We start from the raw sequence: 21,350 nt of genomic DNA, 5'->3' as shown, positions 1-21,350 counted from the left end.
GAGAGCCTTTCCCACTTCTGAAGCTCTTGAGTGGGGGTACAATAGGTTGGTGAGGATGCTCTTCTGGATCGCCCAGCCTTCGCACACGGGAACGGTTCTTTTCCGCTTGTGTTTGCCCTTTTCTCACTCTTCCCCTCAACCTCCAGACAGCCCGCAGCTCTTGTATTCTCTACCTTTTCTTGCTTCAGCACCAGTCTTTCTTGGCTGCTTTTTCTTCCTCTCTCCCTCCTTCCTTTTCCGCCTCTGCCCTCTATTTTGGCCCGTCTTCTCTTCCCACTTGCTGTTTTCCTTCAGTCTCCAATCTTTGGTCTCAACATTCTCTGGTTACTTTACACCTATTTTCCCCTCTGGTTCCCTCGGAGGTACTGTTCACCAGGCTTTCCCCCCTTTTCTCTCTCCACTCACTGGGATCTTTCTCTCCCCTTAATTTCACCTCACCGACTGCAGAATCATTCTCACTTCCCCATCCACTCCAGCCAGTCCGGGGACTACTCAAAAGGATGCACATCCCAGTCTGCTCCAAGTTAGAGAAGTTTCTTCCCCACTGGGATATGTGACAGACGGAGATTCTTTAGTGATACAGGACATCCTCTTCTTGCTGACCAAGAAGTAGTAAAATCACCCTGCTGCATTCAAAATAAAACAAATAACCATGTTTATTTGAAAATGATCAGCACGCAGAAAACACCCAGACTGACTGGAGCTCTGTGCTGGCTTGAATGAAAATGGTCCCAACGGGTCCATAGGGAGTGGCGAAATAGGGAGGTGTGGCCTTATTGGAGGAAATGTGTCACTGGGGGGGGGGGGTGGACTTCGAGGCCAGGCCCAGTGGCTCACTCTCTCTTCCTGCTGCCTGTGGATCTAGAACTCTTGGCTACCTCTCCAGCACTATGTCTGCCTACAAGCCACCAGGCTTCTCACCGTGATGATAATGGACTAAATCTCTGGACTATAAGCCAGCCCCAGCGACATGATTTCCTTTATAAGAGTGGCAGTGATCATGGTGGTTCTTCACAGCAATAAAATCCTAAGATAAGCACTCTGCATGGAATAACCAAGCATCAATATCTCAGCAGTTTCCTGCAGTGTGGACACTGGTCTTCTGTACGTTCATCACTAACTTCTCAGTTCCTACCGGCCCCTTAAAGATGCATAAATCTAGATTGCCAGCAGAAAACCCAACTGTCAAAATCCCACTTTCTCCCTGCTAGAAACTCCACTTAGATGCCTTTCAAAGAAAGACTTCAAATTTTACCCATTTATCTTCTCCTTCATTCTACCCAAATTTCTCTCTGGGTTTGGGCTGTTACCTCTTCTTTACCTTCAGGAGCCAGAGCCGCCTTAGGAGGTTGGTTTGTTGAGTCAGGGAGCCATGGATGTCATGGCGTCATAATCAGAACATTGGGGTTGTTTTCCAAATCAGCGCAATGAAATAACTTTGAAAGAATGAAAAGTCTCATCTCAGTTTCATCCTCTCCCTTTATAAAACTTTGCCAAATGTGAGTTCACTGTCCTTTTTATCCCCACACCTACAGCAACTTTTTGCCAATAAATAACCCACACTTAAAGTCAATTGCATGATAAAACCATTAGCCTGTGTGTCTGTGGGTTGGCAGAGAGTGGCTGATCCAGGCTGAGCTTAGCTGATGCTGCCTTTGTGGATGCATTCCTCTGTGGAAACCTCAGAGCACGGCTTCAGGGCACTTTGATCAGGAAGGAGCCTTAGCCCAGGCCCTCTCCTGGGATGAGTGTGCTAGACCCACCACTCTAAGTAATGCCAATAAAATACAATCACTTAAAAAAAAACACACACACACATAAGACCTATTGAGGCACAGGTCAAGACCCAACATACTCTTGCTTCCTCATCATTCTATTGGCCAGATCAAATCACATGGCTGATTCATTTCCATTGTAGGAGCAGAAGATTTATTACAAAGTTACACAGCAAAGGGCAAAGAGATATAAGACGAGAATTGAATCCAAAAAGCAACTGTATGCATTAGATACACAAAAGAGGGGATAAAATTGCAAATGTCAAGCTTGATTGGTTCTCATAAAGGAAATGTGTTCTCAGAACCTGTACCTAGGTCAAGAGAAAAATCTTCATTACAGAGGCTGCCCTCCCGCCTCCCTCCACCCTCTCACAGAATAAACCACTACCTTATTCACTTCAAATACCATAAATGAGCCTTTTCTGCTTCTGAACTTCATTTAAATGGGATCAGACAGTATTTGCTTTTGTGAGTGTTTTAATGGCACTTGGAATTTATTTTTCTCAGTGATTGTAAGACACAGAGACACAGAAATGATGATCATGAGAGGAAAAGTTGGCATTCTTAGGTCCTTAGAAACAGGAGGCACAGCATGCCATACAAGACTCCCCAAGAAACAGCAGGGCCCAACAGGAAGCATCAAGACTAAAGAGATGAGGCAGAATAAGGAAGACTATTTTATGTCCAGTAGATCAGGAATACAGAGGCTGACCCTGGCTGGCTGTTTCTTGACCCTAGGATAATTAAAACTGGCATATAGTATCCCAAACATGAAAGCCCCAAAAAAGGATGTTTCGGTTTGCCCATGAAGGGCATATTATAGCCATTTAAAATTTCAAAGAATTATCTTTCTCTGAGAAGAGTAACTCCTGCCTTGTCATCAAGGCATGGTTAGTGTTGTTTGGTGTGTGTGTGTGTGTGTGTGTGTGTGTGTGTGTGTGTGTGTGATCCACATTGTTGCAAATAGTTCCAAACTGTTTATTCTCAATGTGCAGCATTCCCTTAAAAGAGTGTATTCATTACAAGTGACAAAAAAGCAATCTAAGAAAGAAGATGATAATTTAATCTCACAATCTAAAGTATAGTTCATTATGTCAGGGTATGAGGTGGCTGATCACATTGCATGGCAGTTAGGAAACACAAATGAACAGTGGTACTTGGCTTTCTTTCTCTTTTCTTCCCTTTCTATTCAGTCCAGGACCCAAGCCTGTAGGATACTGTTGGCTACATTCAGGGTGGGTCTTCCTTCCTTAATTAAACCCCTCTGAAACACCCTCATAGGTTTGCCCAGGGGTGCATCATCTAGATGATTCTATAAGCAGTCGCATTAACAGTGAAAACTAACCTGAAGTTTACCCTTGCTCAACTTGACACAAACATCACTAAATCATAAAATTTCATACCTTATCCTCAAAGGCTCATGGCAGTGTAAGAACACAAGTTTTATGTTTTTAAAACAACTAAAAATTGCACTCTTCCACACACCCCCATTAAAAAAATACCAAAAATGGCTCAATAAAAGTTCAAACCTGAAAAAGCATGATAATGTAGACCTCTGATAACAATTCTTGCAGAAGCAGACGGATCTCTGTGAGTTCAAAGCCAGCTTGGTCTACAGAGTGAGTTCCAGGTTAGTCAGTGCTCACCTCTAAATTGGAGTAACCCTCACAAGATTAAGGGAATATCCTAAAAGATGGGGAGAAAAGAATCCAAGAACTGGAAAATGGGGAAGAATGTAGCCAGAAGTTTTTGTCTCACCAGGTCCTGTAGTAAGTTTAGTCCCAAAGAAATACACAAAGGCCTACATTAATTATAACCTGGTTGGCCTATTAGCTCAGGCTTATTATTAACTAGCTCTTACAACTTAAATTAACCCATAATTCTTATCTGTGTTTAGCCATATGACTTGGTACCTTTTCTCAGTGCAACATTTTAATCTTGCTTCCTCTGTGTCTGAGTGGAAACTGAGCCTTTCCTCTTCCAAGAATTCTCCTGGTCTGGTCACCCCACCTATAATTCCTGTATGGCTACTGGCCAATCAGTGTTTTATTAAACCAATACAAGTGACAAATATTTACAGGTACAAGAGCATTCTCCCACAGCAGAGAAGTGTCATGGGATGCTGCGTTCTGGACACAACATGGACGTTGCACTCATGAGCTCACTGTAGTGATGGCTGCCTACACAAGACCCATCAGTATTCCAGCAAGCTGCACTAACTGCTTTCAGTGGGTTATAAAGATGTTTCTTAGGAAAGGACATACAGGTGGGAGAGGGATGTATTGGATGCGTGGAGGTAGAGGGGGTACTTAGGATCAAGATACATTGCATGTATTATAAAGTTGTCAAAGAATAAAACAATGATACTTTTAAAAGAAAGTAAAATTAACTTGAAGATAGATTTTTACCAAAACAAAAAAATTATGGAAGATAAGCAGTCATAATGTGGTTCTCACAAGCTCATGAAGGTATGTGTAATATACTTAAATTTTAAAAATTAAATGTTTTAATGATAAATAAAAAACATCAGTCTAGAACTTTTTCTATATTCAATAAAATATTATTCAATAAATGAAAAAAATATCTTTCAATAAAAAATCTAAAAGAATTAATGACTATAATTAAATATAATTAATATATATATAATATATAATATATATAATATATATAATAAATATAAATTAATATAAAATAAAGAAATGGTAAAAAAAATTCTAGCTAAAAGATGGATAGCTAAGAGGTGAGTAAGTGGCCACATGGCCGGACAGTCCTGGGGGACTGAATCTAGGTCCCCTCCAATTCCTTAAGCTTTTCTGGCCATCTAGTGGGGTGAGTTTCCTGATGCTGGCTTTCTTTACCCCATTCCATCCTGTCCCCCAAGCCGGCCTTTTCATCTGCAAGGTCCTTGGATCCCCCAACACAGCCTGCTTCAAGGCAGAGGGGATCTGAGAGCCTGCTCCAGTGCTGAGGGGATCTAGGAGAGGGCAGACCAAGAAAATTCTCAAGTACACAGTCAGCCACAGCAAAGATTGGAACAAGACGCCAAGACTCTGCTGGCCTCATTTGAAGGAAGAGATGGGCAGGCACCAATGCAAGAATTCCTCCAACATCCTGAAAAGCAACGTGATTCACCAGAATCCAGCAAACATGCAACAGGAAGACTTGAACATCCTAACCCAGAAGAAGTAGAAGAAATCGACTTTAAATGTAACCTTATGAAAATGATGGAGACCCTTAAACAGGAAGTGAAAAACTCCCATAAAGAAATGGAAGAGAAGACAAACAAAAAGTTAGAAGAAATTAATAAATCCTTCAGATATACCCAAGAAAACCAAGAAAAAGCAATCAAACAGATAAAGGAAACAGTTCAAGACTTGAAGACTGAAATGGAAGTAATAAAGAAAACACAAACCGAGGGATGGCTGGATATGGAAAATCTGGGTAAACAAACAGGAACTACAGAGACAAGTATAACCAACAGAATACAAGAGATAGAAGAAAGAATCTCAGGCACTTAAGATACTACAGAAGAACTAGACTCATTGATCAAAGAAAACAGCAAATCCAACAAATCCTTAACACAAAACATCCAGGAAATCTGGGACACCATGAAAAGACCAAACCTAAGAATAATAGAAGTAGAAGAAGGATAAGAATTCCAGCTCAAAGGTCCAGAAAATATATTCAACAAAATTATAGAAGAAAACTTTCCCAACCTAAAGAAGGATATTCCTATGAAGTTACAAGAAGCTTACAGAACACCAAATAGACTGGATCAAAAAAATTCCCTTGCCATATAATATTCAAAACACAAAACATACAGAATAAAGAAAGAATGTTCAGATCTGCAAAGGAAAAAGGTCAAGTAACATATAAAGGTAAACCTATCAGAATTACACCTGACTTCTCAATGGAAACCATGAAAGCCAGAAGGTCTTGGACATATGTGCTGCAGACACTAAGAGACCATGGATGCAAGCCCAAACTACTATATCCAGCAAAGCTTTCTTTCACCATCAATTGAGAAAACAAGATATTCCATGACAAAAACAGATTTAAATAATACGTATCCACAAATCCAGCCTTACAAAAAGTATTAGAAGGAAAACCTCAACCTAAGGAAGCCAACAACACCCACAATAGCACAGACATCTGACAACCCCCCACCAACACAACTCAAAGAAGGTAAACACACAAACACTACCACCAAAAAAATAATCGGAATTAACAACCACTGGTCATTAATATAGCTTAATATCAATGGACTCAATTCACCTATAAAAAGTCACAGGTTGGGGCTGGAGAGATGGCTCAGAGGTTAAGAGCATTGCCTGCTCTTCCAAAGGTCCTGAGTTCAATTCCCAGCAACCACATGGTGACTCACAACCATGTATAATGGGGTCTGGTGCCCTCTTCTGGCCTGAAGGCATACACAGAAGACAGAATATTGTATACATAATAAATGAATAAATAGATAGATAGATAGATAGATAGATAGATAGATAGATAGATAGATAGATAGATAGATAGATAGAAGTCACAGGTTAAGGGAATGGATATGAAAACAGGACCCAACATTCTGCTGTTTACAAGAAATACACCTCAACCTCAAAGACAGATACTACCTCAGAGTAAAGGGGTGGAAAAGGGTTTTCCAAGCAAATAGACCTAAGAAACAAGCGGGTGTGGCTATCCTAATATCTAACAAAATTTATTTCAAACTCAAATCAATCAGAAGAGATGGAGAAGGACACTTTATACTCATAACAGAAACAATTCATCAAGATGAAGTCTCAATCCTGAATATCTATGCCCCTATTCTAAAAGCACCCACATATGTAAATAAAACATTACTAGAACTCTAATCCCACATCAAACCGCACACACTAATAGTAGGAGATTTCAACACTCCTCTCTCACCAATGGACAGGTCAACAAGACAGAAACTTATCAGAGAAATAAGAGAACTAACAGATGTAATGAATCACATGGACTTAACAGACATCTATAGAACATTCCATCCAAACAGGAAAGAATATACCTTCTTCTCAACATCTCATGAAAGCTTCTTGAAAATTTATCACATACTCGGTAACAAAGCAAACATCCACAGATACAAAAAAATTGGAGTAACCACCTGCATCTTATCGGATCACCATGAAGTAAAGTTAGAATTTAACAACAATTCCATCCCCAGAAAACCTACAAACTCATGGAAACTGAACAGTCAACTACTGAACCACCACTGGGTCAAGGAAGAAATAAAGAAATTAAAGTCTTCCCTGAATTCAATAAAAATGAAGACACAACATACCCAAATCTATGGGGCACTATAAAAGCAGTGCTAAGAGGAAAGTTCATAGCACTAAGTGCCCACATAAAGAAAACAGAGAAAGCTCACATTAGAGACTTAACAGCACACCTGAAAGCTTTAGAAAAAAGATGCAGACTCACCCAGGAGGAGTAGAAGATTGGAAATAATCAAACTGAGGGCTAAAATCAACAAAATAGAAACACAGAAAACAATCCAAAGAATCAAGGAAACAAAGAGCTGGTTCTTTGAGAAAATCAACAAGACTGACAAACCCCTATCCAAACTAATCAAAAGGCAGAGAGAGAATACTCAAATTAACAAGATCATAAATGAAAAAGGGGACGTAACAACAGACACTGAGGAAATTCAGAGAATCATTAGGTCTTAGTACAAAAGCCTGTATGCCACAAAATTGGAAAATGTAAAAGAAATTAACATTTTTTTAGATAAATATAATATACCAAAGTTAAATCAAGACCAGGTGAACAATTTAAATAAACTTATAAGTTGAGAGGAAATAGAAGCTGTCACCAAAAACCTCCCAACCAAGAAAACCCCAAAGCCAGATGGTTTTAGTGCAGAATTCTACCAGAACTTCCAAGAAGAGCTAATACCTATACTCTTTAATGTGTTCCATATAATAGAAACAGAAGAATCATTGCCAAACTCTTTTTACGAAGCTACAGTTACCCTGATACCAAAACCACATAAAGACTCAACCAAGAAAGAGAATTACAGGCCAATCTCACTCATGAATATCAATGCAAAAATTCTCAATAAAATATTGGCAAACCAAATCCAAAAACACATAAAATATCATGCATTATGATCAAGTAGGCTTCATCCCAGAGATGCAGGGCTGGTTCAACATACAAAAATCTATCAATGTAATCATCATATAAATAAACTTAAAGAAAAAAACATATGATCATTTCATTATGATCATTTCATTATATGCCAAAAATAGCATTTGACAAAATTCAACACCCCTTTATTGATAAAGGTCTTAGAGAGATTAGGGATACAAGGATCGTATCTAAATATAATAAAAGCAATATACAGCAAGCTGACAGCTAACATCAAATTAAATGGACAGAAACTCAAAGCAATTGCACTAAAATCAGGAACATGACAAGTCTGTCCACTCTCTCCATATCTCTTCAACATAGTGCTTGAAGTTCTAGCAATAGCAATAAGACAACATAAGGAGATCAAAGGGATTCAAATTGGAAAGGAAGAAGTCAAACTTTCGTTATTTGCAGATGATATGATAGTGTACATAAGTGACCAAAAAGCTGTACCAGAGAACTCCTACAGCTGATAAATACCTTCAGTGATGTGGCAAGATACAAGAGCAACTCAAAGAAAATTAAGTAGCCCTCCTATACACAAAGGATAAAGAAATGGAGAGGGAAATCAGAAAAACATCACCTTTCATGATAGCCACAAATAGCATAAAGTATCTTGGGGTAACACTAACCAACGAAGTGAAAGATCTATTTGACAAGAACTTTAAGTCTTTGAAGAAAGAAATTGAAGAGGATACCAGAAAATGGAAGGATCTCCCATGCTCTTGGATTGGTAGGATCAACATAGTAAAAATGGCAATTCTACCAAAAGCAATCTATAGATTCAATGCAATCCCCATCAAAATCCCAACAAAATTCTCCACAGACCTTGAGAGAACAATAATCAACTTTATATGGAAAAACAAAAAAACCCTGGATAGCCAAAGCAATCTATACAATAAAAGAATTTCTGGAGGCATTACCATCCCTGACATCAAACTCTATTACAGAGCTACAGTATTGAAAACAGCTTGGTATTGTCATAAAAACAGAGATGTTGACCAATGGAATCAAATTGAAGACCTGGATATTAATCCACAAACCTATGAACACCTGATTTTTAACAAAGAAACTAAAATTATACAATGGAAGAAAATTTAACAAATGGTGCTGGCATAACTGGATGTCAACCTGTAGAAGAATGAAAATAGATCCATGTCTATCACCATGCACAAAACTCAAGTCCAAATGAATAAAAGACCTCAATATAAATCCAACCACACTGAACCTGATAGAAGAGAAAGTGGGAAGTAGCCTGCAATACATGGGCACAGGAGACCACTTCCTTTGTATAACCCCAGTAGTACAGACAACAATGAATAATTGGGACCTCCTGAAACTGAGAAGCTTCTGTAAAGCAAAGGATACAGTCATTAAGACAAAAAGGCAATCTACTGAATGGAAGAAGATCTTCACCAACCTCACATCAGACAAAGGTCTGATCTCCAAAATATATAAAGAACTCAAAAAGCTCTGCTCCTCCCTGTTCTAGAGGTAGCCAGTTTTCTTCGTGCAGTGCCAGCCTCATTCCAGAGACACGATGGTGAAGGTCGGAGTGAACGGATTTGGATGCCTGGTTACCAGGGCTGCCTTCACTTCTGGCAAAGTGGACGTTGTTGCCATCAATGACCCTTTCATCGACCTCAACTACATGGTCTACATGTTCCAGTATGACTCCACCCATGGCAAGTTCAAAGGCACAGTCAAGGCTGAGAATGGGAAGCTTGTCATCAACGGGAAAGCCATCACCATCTTCCAGGAGCAAGATCCCGCCAACATCAAATGGGGTGATGCCAGCGCCAAGTATGTTGTGGAGTCGACCGGTGTCTTCACCACCATGGAGAAGGCTGGGGCTCATTTGAAGGGTGGAGCCAAAAGGGTCATCATCTTCGCCCCTTCTGCAGATGCCCCCATGTTTGTGATGGGTATGAACCATGACAAGTATGACAATTCCCTCAAGATTGTCAGCAATGCTTCCTGCACCACCAACTGCTTGGCCCCCTTGGCCAAGGTCATCAATGACAACTTTGGCATCGTAGAAGGGCTCATGACCACAGTCCATGCCATCACGGCCACCCAGAAGACTGTGGATGGCCCCTCTGGGAAGCTGTGGCAAGTCGGCCATGGCGCTGCCCAGAACGTCATCCCTGCATCCACTGGCGCTGCCAAGGCTGTGGGCAAAGTCATCCCAGAGCTGAATGGGAAGCTCATGGGCATGGCCCTCTGTGTTCCTACCCCCAATGTGTCCCTCGTGGATCTGACATGCCGCCTGGAGAAAGCTGCCAAGTATGACGACATCAAGAAGGTGGTGAAGCAGGCATCTGAGGGCCCACTAAAGGGCATCCTGGGCTACACTGAGGACCAGGTTGTCTCCTGTGACTTTAACAGTGACTCCCACTCTTCCACCTTCGATGCTGGGGCTGGCATTGTTCTCAATGACAACTTTGTGAAGCTCATTTCCTGGTACAATAATGAATTTGGCTACAGCAACAGAGTGGTGGACCTCATGGCCTAAATGGCCTCCAAGGAGTAAGAAGCCTGCCCTGGACCACCCATCCCAGCAAGGACACAGCAATAGAGAGGCCCTAGGCTGCTGAGCAGTCCCTGTCCTAACTCAACCCTTGACACTGAGCATCTCCCTCACAGTTTCCATCCCAGACCCCCAGAATAGCAGGAGGGGCTTACGGAGCCCTACTCTCTTGAATACCATCAATAAAGTTCATTGCACCCCTCAAAAAAAGAACTCAAAAAACTAGACATTAAAGTTCTAAATAACCTAATTTTTAAAAATGGGGTACTAAACTGAACAGAGAATTCTCAACAGAAGTTCAAATGGCCAAAAGACACTTAAGGTCATGTTCAACCTCCTTAGCAATCAGGGAAATGCAAATCAAAACAACTTTGAGATACCATCTTACACCTGTCAGAATGGCTAAAATCCAAAACAACAATGATAGCCTATGCTGGAGAGGATGTGGAGTACGGGGAACACTCATCCATTGCTGGTGGGAACGCAAACTTGTGCAACCACTTTGGAAATCAGTGTGGTGGTTTCTCAGAAAATTGGGAGTCAACCTACCTCAGGATCCAGCAATACCACTCTTGGGAATATACCCAAGAGATGCCCAATCATACTACAAAAGCATTTGTTCAACTATATTCATAGCAGCATTATTTGAAATAGCCAGAACCTGAAAACAACCTAGATGCCCCTCAATGGAAGAATGGATAAAGAAATTGTGGCACATCTACACATTAGAGTACTACTCAGCAGTAAAAACAATGACATCTTAAATTTTGTATGTAAATGAATGGAAATAGAAAACACCATCCTGAGTGAGATAACCCAGACCCAAAAATATGAATATGGCATGTACTCACTCATTAGTGGATTCTAGCCATAAAACAAAGAACATTGAGCCTTTAGTTCACAATCCTAGAGAAGCTAAGTAATAATGTGAACCCAAAGAAAAACATATATAGATCCTCCTAGAAATTGGAAGCAGACAAGATCACCAGGCAAAAGTTGGGAGCATGGGGGTGGGGCTGGGGTGGGGAGAAGGGGAGAGGGGAGAGAAAAGGGAGAAGGGGAGGATGGGGAGAGCTTGAGGGAATGGGATGGTTGAGATGGAAGAAGGACAGATATGGGACCAGGGAAGGAGATAATTAAGGAAGCCTTGGCTCTGGAGGGGTTCCCAGGGGTCCATGGGGATGATCCCAGCTAGGATCCTGGGCAGTAGAGGAGAGGGTGCCTGAACTGGCCTTGTCCTGTAGTCAGACTGATTACTACCTTGAATATCACCATAGAACCTTCATACGGGGACAGATGGAGATAGAGACAGAGACCCACATTGAAGCACTGGACTGAGTTCCCAAGGTCCAGTTGAAGAGCAGAAGGAGGGAGAATATGAGCAAGGAAGTCTGGACCATGAGGGGTTGGTCCATTAACTAAGACAGTGTGCCTGATCTAATGGGAGCTCACCAAATCCAGCTGGACTGGGACTGAACAAGCATGGAATCAAACTGGACCCTCTGAATGTGGCTGACAATTGGGGCAGACTGAGAAGCCAATGAGAATGGCACTGGGATTTGTCTGTACTTCATGTACTTTTTGGGATCCTATTCTATTTGGATGCATACCTTCCTAAGCCTGGATGGAGCATGGAGGGCCTTGGACTTCCCACAGGGCAACCCTGCCCTCTCTTAGGACTGGAGTGGGAAGGGGAGGGAGGGAGAGGGAGGGAAGTGGGAGAAGGTGAGGAAGTGGAAATTTTGATTGGTATTATTTATAAAGTAATATAAAATAATCTGCTGGAAAAAAAAGATGGATACATAATAAAAACATGGGCTTAAAAAATCTAACAAATCAGAATGTATTTGAGTAATTACAAGACACATAACGTGTGCACGTCTACACACACAGAGAGAGTTTGAGACAGGCTGGCCTCAAACTCATGGAGATCCACCTGCCTCTGTCTCCTGAGTGCTGGAATTAAAGGCATGTACCTCCACTGCCAAGCAATATTCTTAACCTTTAGTCCATATGTTATGGATTTAATGTTGATATCTCTCAAATTTATATAGTGTGGTGGTTTGAATGAGAAATGTCCACCAATAGACTCATGTATTTCAACATTTGGTCCCCAGCTGGTGGCACTGTCTAGGATAGTTTTGCATGGGAGCCTTCCTTGGAGAACTGCAGATGGACTTTGGAAATTTGTAGTCTTACCCCACTTCCAGTTCTTACAATGCTGCTTTCTGCATGTGGTTGAGATGTGATCTCTCGTCTTCCTTCTCTGGCCTCCCTTGGCCATGCCTCCCCTGCAATTGTGGACTCACCCTCCTGAACAGTAAGTCAAAAATAAACTGTGAATAATTTTTGGTCATGGTTATCGCAACAAAATGTAAAAACACAGCTCTCACCTCAATGGGGATAACAGACAGTTTATTCTGGAGCCAAATATGAGTGACCATGGCCTGGGGACACAGATGTGGTGTCCTATTCCTGTCCCAACATGGAAGCAGTTTATAGCAACAGAACAAAGAAAATAGAAAGATCAAAGCGCTTTTCAAGTCTATTAGTGGGGACATTAAGTAGGTGGTTATTGCAAGGCAGGGAAATATTGACTGTAAACTCAGACACCATGTGCTGATGCTCGCCTTTCAGTCGGTGGAAACCGCAGCTTTGCTAATACCTTCCAGAATGTTTTTATCTGTTAGTCATGGATGTTAGGTCCACCCGAAGATGTGGAAGGAATGACTACTTAGGGAGCTAAAGATAACCCAAAATAAATTGTGATTAGACCTTAGACCTGCCACATCCCAACTCTTCGTTGTCACTGCAGCTCTTGTCAGTTAGTTACCCAGCCTTACGGAAGTTTCCATTTGAAGGTGTGCTTTCCTTCTTGGAACTTTTGTTCAGAGTTCCCTGTTTGCCAAGCATCACATTTTGTGCATGTAGAGGCCACACATCATTTATTAAATAATACAGTATGTCCCTCGCAGTGAGGAAGACTCATTCCTGAGATCTGACCTAGATGTTATCCTAGTAGGGAGGATAACAGTCTTCAGGAGAGAGGAATAGCTAGTAAGTCTATTACAGAAGAAACTCATGGATCAGATGAGAATTATTTGCCATCATGATCTGAATCTGCCCTCTTTTAATTTTTATCCATCTATATTTGACACAATTTTTGCCTGTAACATATAAGAAATAAAATAATCAAGAACAGTTTTGAGTGAACGGAAAAGATGAAGGAAACACATTAATTTAAACTACCAAAATTTACATATCTTTAAAACTAAATTAACCGTGTTTCCCCCTGTACTTACTATTACTTGTTTTTTATGATTGTTCTTTATGAGCTATCGCATGTATTTTTGGAGTATGTAAACAAATCTATTGTATTTTACTGAATTTTCCTGGGGCCTGTGACCTCCCTAGTCAGAGTTTTTGACCATGCATGGTAAAAAGAATACCAGGCACTGGGCTGTAGTGGTGCAGTCAGGCTGTGGTGGCACATGCCTTTAATCCCAGCACTCGGCAGGCAGAGACAAGCAGATTTCTGTGAGTTCAAGACCAGCCTGGTCTGCAGAGGAGTTCCATGACATGCTCCAAAGCTACAGAAAAACCTTGTCTCAAAAAAGAAAGAGAAAAAAAGAAAAAGAATACCAGGCATGTAGTCCTTTCTGTGGAATGAGCCTCAACTGGACAGCAGTTGATTAACCCCAGAAGATTCGCACAACTATTGCGCTCATACAAACTATGAAGATCCATTCAACTACGACACCAGTATGCATGTCTCACCTGACAGCTCATCATTGTGACATACAAGATCCACCGCTGGGTGATGCTATGGATCACTTGTCTCCTCCAGCAGTGTGTATAACACTTTCCAAAACTACGAACACTAGTGAGAAGAGAGGAAGCTGTCGGCTCAGTTCTAGCTTGATTTCTCCGTGTCCTGAGGAAATAAAAAGGGTGTGTATTCTTTGGTAATAGTATCTAGTTTAGCTGTCTTGTTCTGGTGCACAACCACGACAGTGGTAATATCCTGTATTGTTTTGTGAGTCTCTGGAGGCTTCCCGGCCAACAACTCATGGGAGAGTATCTCCCAGGCAACAGGATTCTGGCAAAAACATATTACTTCTGTGTGATTACAGGTTTTTCTGTTTGTTGGTTTTGGTTTTTTGAGACAGGGTTTCTCCTGTCCTGGAGCTTGCTTTGTAGACCAGGCTGGCCTTGAACTCATTGAGATCCACCTGCTTCTGCCTCCCAAGTACTGGTGTTAAAGGCATGATTACAGTTTTAAATATGTTTATCTTCACTTTTTATAGAACACAACTGGGGTGGGTAAGTACACAATCAGGTAAAAAAATATTGACTGAGAGTATTTAAATAGTGATTTTGGTGAAATGAAATCTATAACAAGTAATGAATTGTATGTGTCAATATTTACCAACTATCACAGGCTTTGATGTAGGCATGCATGAATAAGATAGTATTAATAACTAATATTTGGTGAGCATTGATATTTTGGTATGTGTCAATCAGATATAAATGCTAGTTCAATATATATTTTTCAATTCTGTCACCTCAAAGGTTAGGCCACTTCTTGTAACACATGTGTTCTGTGTAACCACTGTTAACACAGAGTTAGTGAACTTGGAATCCTGCCCTAAAGAGAAATGCAGGCTTAGGTTTCTACAGGGCTTGATGGTCCACATTTTTTGAAATGACTAACACTGAATCTGAACTTCTGTTTTTGTCAACTAATCAATATAGGGTCTCATTTGGTGTGTTCTGCTTCAAAACACCTTTGTTTTTTGACCCAGTAAACAGTGAATTCGGTGCCAATACCAATATAACCTATGCCTGAGTAATTTCTTCATGAGGCACATAGCCTTCCTGTACAAAGGAATACTTAACAGCTCTTCAGTACTAGGCTTCAGGGCTGTTTTCAACAATGATATAAACCAATAAAAACAATCAGGAGAGCATGGCATCAAAGGACCACATGAAATGCTAGGAAGATGGTGTGTTAGTCGGGCTTCTCTGGAGTCACAGAACTTAGAGAATGAATTTTTATGTGTATATATATGAATTTATTGAAATGACTTATAGGCTACAGTACAATGACGAGCTGTGAATGGAAAGTCCAAGAATCTAGTAGTTGTTACAAAAAGGGGCTGCTTGTTCATCCTGGCTGCCTGGCTAGCTTAGCCCCAAAATAACCACACAGAAACTGTATTCATTAAAACACTGTTAGCCCATTAGCTCTAGTTTCTTATTGGCTAATTTTTACATCTTAATTTAACCCATTTCTATTAATCTGTGTATCGCCACATGGCAGTGGCTTACCAGGTAAAATTTGGCATGTCTGTCTCTGGCAGCTCCATGGTGTCTCTCCTACTCTGCCTTTCTTCCTCCCAGCATTTAGTTCTGTCTTTTTTGCCTACCTAAGTTTTGTCCTATCAAATAGGCCAAGGCAGTTTCTTTATTCATTAACCAATGAAAGCAACACACAAACAGAAGGACCTCTTAAACCAAGTAGTTGCTCAGTCTAATGAAGTGGGGTGTCTCAGCTGGTCATCTGGGATTCCAAAGAAGAAGGCTCCAATGCCAGTAAGGAATGGATGTGTTGACAAGGCAAACATGTGAAGAATGACCCCTTCCTTCTTCCCTTGTCCTTATGTAGGCTTCCAGCAGACAGTGTGGCCCAGATTATAGGTGTGCCTTCCCACCTCTGGACTAAAGATGTGTGTCATTCAGCCCCAAGATTCAGATCAAAGACATGTTGATCTCAAGACCAAGATCACAAGTATCCCTCTGTTTCTGGATTATACTTCATTCCAGATATAGCCAAGGTGACAACCAAGAACAGCTAACATAGATGACTCTATAGGTTTAGCTGATTTTGCAGGGGACCTAGGTTCAATTCCAAGCATCCATCCATATATAGAGACTCAAAGTGCCTGTAACTCTAATTCCAAGGGACCTGATACCCTGTCTGACTCCACTAGTTTCTGTGTGTTTATGATACCCATACATATACCCAGGTACACCCACATATATTTTAAATAAGTGAATATTTTTAAAGTACCACATGAAGGATATGTCTGCAACTGTGAGAGATCTGGAACAAGAAGGCAGAGTCCACCATGCTGCCCTAGAATGGAAGTGCGCACTTAGGCAATTCAACTGTTTATCACTCTGTGGTTATGAGCGACCATGGGCTTGTGTGCTGTGCCTACTTGTTTCAAAGCTATGAGTAAAGTTAAACAAGTAGGCAGATGTAACAGCACAGAACCCACAAATGATGTAGACTGCTAAGTATTTATAAAGTTAAGAGCATAGGACACATTTTATATAATATGTTATTGGCTTGACTTCTAACTTTTTAATATCTAGAAATATGAAATCAGGATTTCAACCTGATTCTTACCCAGTTCCGCAAATGTTAGGGGCAGACTCAATGTCTACCCTCACAGTTAGCCTTGGACAGAATGTTGAGGCAGGGAAGCTTTGTGTCTGTGTGCAGTATCTTCCTTTAGCCCCTATTGTCTCCTTTACGCTCCATTGCCCTCCTGTCCTTGATAGACAACATATTAAACTCACATACATATTAAACCTCACCAGCAGCCTAATCCACTAAGAATGGAAACCTAAGTAGTTTAAAATAGACACAGCCCTAATGAATATTGACACTGTATCATGCTTGCATTGAAACCTACCTGCCCAGTCCCATTCCTCCAGGGCCCTAGGATATGTTATATGAAATGAAGGTGGTCAAATAAATTCTTTCATGACCGTGGGCTACACCATTCTATTAACCTATACCAGTTTTCTACCATTTCCAAGTGACACCAGTTAAATGTTTTGTTTTGTTTGGTTTTTTTTTTTCTGGAGGAGCATTAGAAAATCACTGAGGACTTAAGATATGGTATTTCTTAAGATATTTCTGCAAGATTTTTTGAGGGGTATGCAGACCTTTCAAAATATGTTACCAAACTAGAATCTACTCCATGAGATATTCATATTTTAAATGTAATCCTTTCTCCTAACTACATAGCCAAAAATATCAGTAGGAAAAACCAGAGACAACCCCCTTCTGTGTCCTGAAGAGTGAACAGGCCATTTAGTCAGGCGGAAAACATCAAAGTATGTGAGCCACGGGGGTGGACATAGACCCTGGTGCCCCTGGGTCAAGTTCACTGTGTTCTTCAAGAAAGCAGGAAGCACAATAAGGAAACTAGGTTAAGGCTAGGGCCAGAAGAATGTTCAGGAAAGAACAAGCCATGTAGTGAAGAGGAGCATAGTGTTTAGAGGCAATGAGCTCTGGTTTTTCAAGGCAGAGTTTTTGTGTAGCTTTGGAGCCTGTCCTGGATCTCACTTTGTAGACCAGGCTGGCCGCAAACTCACAGAGATCTGCTTGTCTCTGCCTCTGAGTGCTGGAATTAAAGGTATGCACTACCATCACCTGGCACCCTCCTCTCTTCTAACATAAAAAAAAAAAAAACACCTAATTGAGGGCCTCAGGGATTAATTTTCCCTTAGAACACCAAAAACAGTGGTCACAGATTTTTTTTTTAATTTCACAACTAAATTTAATTTTTTTTAGAAAATAATGAGGACCAAAATGCTACCAAGTTTTGCTTTGCTACTTGGATACAAATAAAAAAAAAATTGTTTGCCATTGTAATGTCTTCGTGGAACAAATGTTATTTTTGACAATTTTTAAGACAGAGAATAAGAGAGTCTTTCCCATTCTAAAAATAACAATTGATGGCCTGGTACCAACAGCTAGTAGCCCACAGTGAAAACACCACAAAGATGGACATGGCCTCAGGAGTAGACATCTGGAACCTCTGCTCCAAAACCAAGTTTCAGTGCTGGGCTTAGTAACCAGAGACACAGCATCACCCAGGAACTTGAACTGGCTTAATCATCAGGAGGGGTCTCCATGGTTTCAGAGTAAAGGACTAGCAATGTTAATCTGACCATACAAGGCCAAAATGAGCATGACCCCGAGGAGCAACCCAACAAGGGAGGAACTCAAGTAGTTCTTCTCTGGAAAGCAATTCACACTGCTCTTCTTTTCCCAGAGGCAAGCCATGGCAGAGAGAAGTGCATTCCAAACACAGAGCAGTTGTCTCATAGTAGGTCATGGTCTCAGGATTTCTCAAACTCTCTAATACATTGGTAGTGGAGATACATTAGAGGATGCTTAGAGAGCCACAGGTGAGGTGACTTCCTAGCTAGTGACATTTCCATTTCCCATCTAGAAGAACAGCCAAGCCAAGAAGCTTTCAAAATAACTCTGGAAAGTCCAAAGGCCATGTTTGACACAGGCACTGGGTGGGGCAGACAGGCAGGTTCTGTGGAGTTACCTTGGAATATGTATCTTCCTCTGGAGCTTTGTTTACTTGCTGTCACATTGGTTAGCCTTGACATCCTATCATTGTTTTCCTAATGACGAATGAACCATGAGAAATCCTAACTTGTATCCAGAATGTGTTTGAAACTAAAAACACATCAGCATGTACCTCTGAGATCTTGTGTCACCAACTGGTGAAGTGATATTGAGAGTATTATGTGCTACATCTGTACATTCTTGTCCCCATGCCCCCAGCTTGCTCTGAAGGTGGGATGATCAGTACTAGAAGCCTGCTGTATTAGAGACACTGCTCTTGATACACATGCCATTCAATGAACCTTTTATGGACAGTTTTACTCATATGAAACAAAGACAACTCTGCCAAGGCCATGTGGGATGTGAGTCTTACTCAGAATGGCCCTTCAGAGATAGAGGGCTGGGGAAAGTGATTGTTTTAACTACTACTATCACAGCCAGCAATTGTGACTACACAGTTACTGGTCTGGTTCTCTAGCAGCAGCCTTGCCCTTTAGGCTGCAGTGTGGCAATAATTCTGTTCCCACAGGTACTAGTTCTATCACTAATGCTACAGGTAGCTTTAAAGAAATCTCTAGCATTCTAAATATGAATAAGACCCAAGATTCAAAGACTGGGGTGAAAACCTGCTAGCTCAGAGAGCCTTCAGAACAACTAGCTAACTCTCTCCCCTTGCTGGCATCCATGGAAGACTCAAACTTCTGCTTTGCCAAACTAGAAAAATATGTGCCATTCTAAAGCCCACCCTACTACTTCCTGTGTCTCTCTATCTCTCCCAGATGCCCTCTTAAGCGCTGTGAATATTTTCTGTCAGCTAGTTGCTAATGCAGCCTCCTGACCCAAGGTTAATTTTATTTAATTAATGCAAATGCACACTCTGGGTTCACAGTGTAATAGAATATCCCCCAACAGAAAGCTATGGGGGAATGGCTAACAGAGCCATTTTGTCTTCAAGCAGAGCTTCCTAAACAACTACTGACCAAGTAGAGCATTCTTGCAATGCTAGTCCTGGCATGCCTGTCTGTGAAATGTTAACATACAGTCTTCCTCATTTGCTTGGTGTCTAGTTAAGAGTTATATGTGAGGGCTTTGAAATAAATTACCAAGCATTGGACTGACAAAGTTTGATAAAATGGATAGAATCTAAAACTAAAGAGATACTGTCGGGCTGGCAAAGGTACTTCACTGAAGAGAGTCAGACAACCTAAGTTCTATTCCTTAAGTCCCACGTGAAGACAAAAAGAGAAAACTGATTCCATACTTGCGTCCTCTCTTCACCCACACACACACACAAAAAAATAAGATAGTTTTTTTAAAGCTGCATGGTGGGCTTAGAGAAATAGCTCAGTTGGTAAAAGGTTTGCTTTGCAAACATGGAGGTCTGAGTTCAATTCCCAGAAAGCATTTTTAAAAAAAATAAAAGCAAAGCATAGTGGTCTACAATTGTAATTCTGGCTCTGGGAAGGCAGAGATAGGCAGGTGCCTGGGACTCTCTAGCCAGCTAGCTTAGCTTACTCAGAAAGTTCCAGCCCCATGAAAGACCCTGCCCCAAAGGAGAAAGAAAGAGAAGAAAAGCACTTCAGGAACAACATCAAAGTTGTTATCTGGCCTCCATGCTCACATGTGTACCCACAAATGGAGATGAATGAACACAAACACACACACACACACACACACACAACTCTGGAAATGGTACATATGTGTAAATAATCAGGAATCATAAATGCAAGCATAAACAGCAGAATACAAGAGATGGAAGAGAGAATCTCAGGTGTTGAAGATAAGATAGAGGAAATATGGTGTGGGAAGAACTTCAATATATGTGTTGCTTTTATTAGTTAATGAATAAAGAAGTTGCTTTTGCCCAATGGCTTAACAGAATATAGCCAGGCTGGAAAAGATATGTAGAGAAAGGAGGTAAAATCAAGAAGAAGCCATATAGCCCCACCAGAATCAGACATTGGACAGAACTATACCAGGTAAGCCACAGTCACATGGTGATAGACAGACTAATAGAAATGGATAATTTAAGATATAAGAATTAGCCAGAGAGGGGCACAGCAAAAGGTCCTGGGTGAATATGAGGACATCTGTGAGCACATCCATTCTACACCCTCAAAAACCTCCAAAGTTGTCTGTGCTCTTGGAATGAAACTCATGTCATTTTAAAAAAAAGATATGAGACTTTCCTGCATCTCCCAAGCCTTCCCTAGTGTATTCAGGTGTCCTGCTCCTGTACTAAGGCCATCCACAAAAAGGGGTCTGACTCTGGCTTCCAGGCAGGTCTGAGGATTCCTGCAAGGGAGTGCGGGCTCCCTCAAATTGTGCTGCCAGGTTCACTGTGTGATATTCCATCCCTCCCTGCCCCCACCTTGGCCCTTTTGTCCTGACAACTACTCAGAGTAAAGGATTGGGAAAAGGTTTATCAAGCAAATGGACCTAAGAAACAAGTGGGTGTGGCCATACTAATTTCTAACAAAGTTGACTTCAAACTAAAATC

At 41.1% G+C, this 21,350-nt stretch overlaps 2 protein-coding genes and 1 long non-coding RNA gene across 3 annotated transcripts in view; 1 reads left to right on the top strand and 2 right to left on the bottom strand.

Moving 5' to 3' along the window:
• The window catches only part of Srd5a2 (steroid 5 alpha-reductase 2), a 25,266-nt gene extending 23,397 nt beyond the window's left edge, over window positions 1-1,869 (bottom strand). The window contains exon 1 of the mRNA XM_042054550.1: window positions 1,856-1,869. Coding sequence (XP_041910484.1) covers window positions 1,856-1,869 — 14 coding nt within the window. The remainder of the gene's footprint in view (window positions 1-1,855) is intronic.
• A 7,608-nt stretch (window positions 1,870-9,477) lies between these two features.
• On the top strand, window positions 9,478-10,452 carry LOC119807293 (glyceraldehyde-3-phosphate dehydrogenase-like). Its single transcript, XM_038319347.1, has one exon. The coding sequence runs from the start codon at window positions 9,478-9,480 to the stop codon at window positions 10,450-10,452; it is 975 nt and encodes a 324-aa protein (XP_038175275.1).
• A 2,010-nt stretch (window positions 10,453-12,462) lies between these two features.
• LOC119807294 overlaps window positions 12,463-21,350 on the bottom strand; it is a 31,900-nt gene continuing 23,012 nt past the window's right edge. Inside the window, exons 2-3 of the long non-coding RNA XR_005284302.1 lie at window positions 14,245-14,401; window positions 12,463-12,780 (exon numbers count right to left, since the gene is read on the bottom strand). This is a non-coding gene — a long non-coding RNA (uncharacterized LOC119807294). The remainder of the gene's footprint in view (window positions 12,781-14,244; window positions 14,402-21,350) is intronic.

The sequence above is a fragment of the Arvicola amphibius genome, chromosome 2, assembly GCF_903992535.2.
Source record: "Arvicola amphibius chromosome 2, mArvAmp1.2, whole genome shotgun sequence".
NCBI classification, from domain to species: Eukaryota; Metazoa; Chordata; class Mammalia; order Rodentia; family Cricetidae; genus Arvicola; species Arvicola amphibius.
Note: the sequence above shows the minus strand (reverse complement) of the source record. Positions and strands in the feature narration are given on the sequence as shown.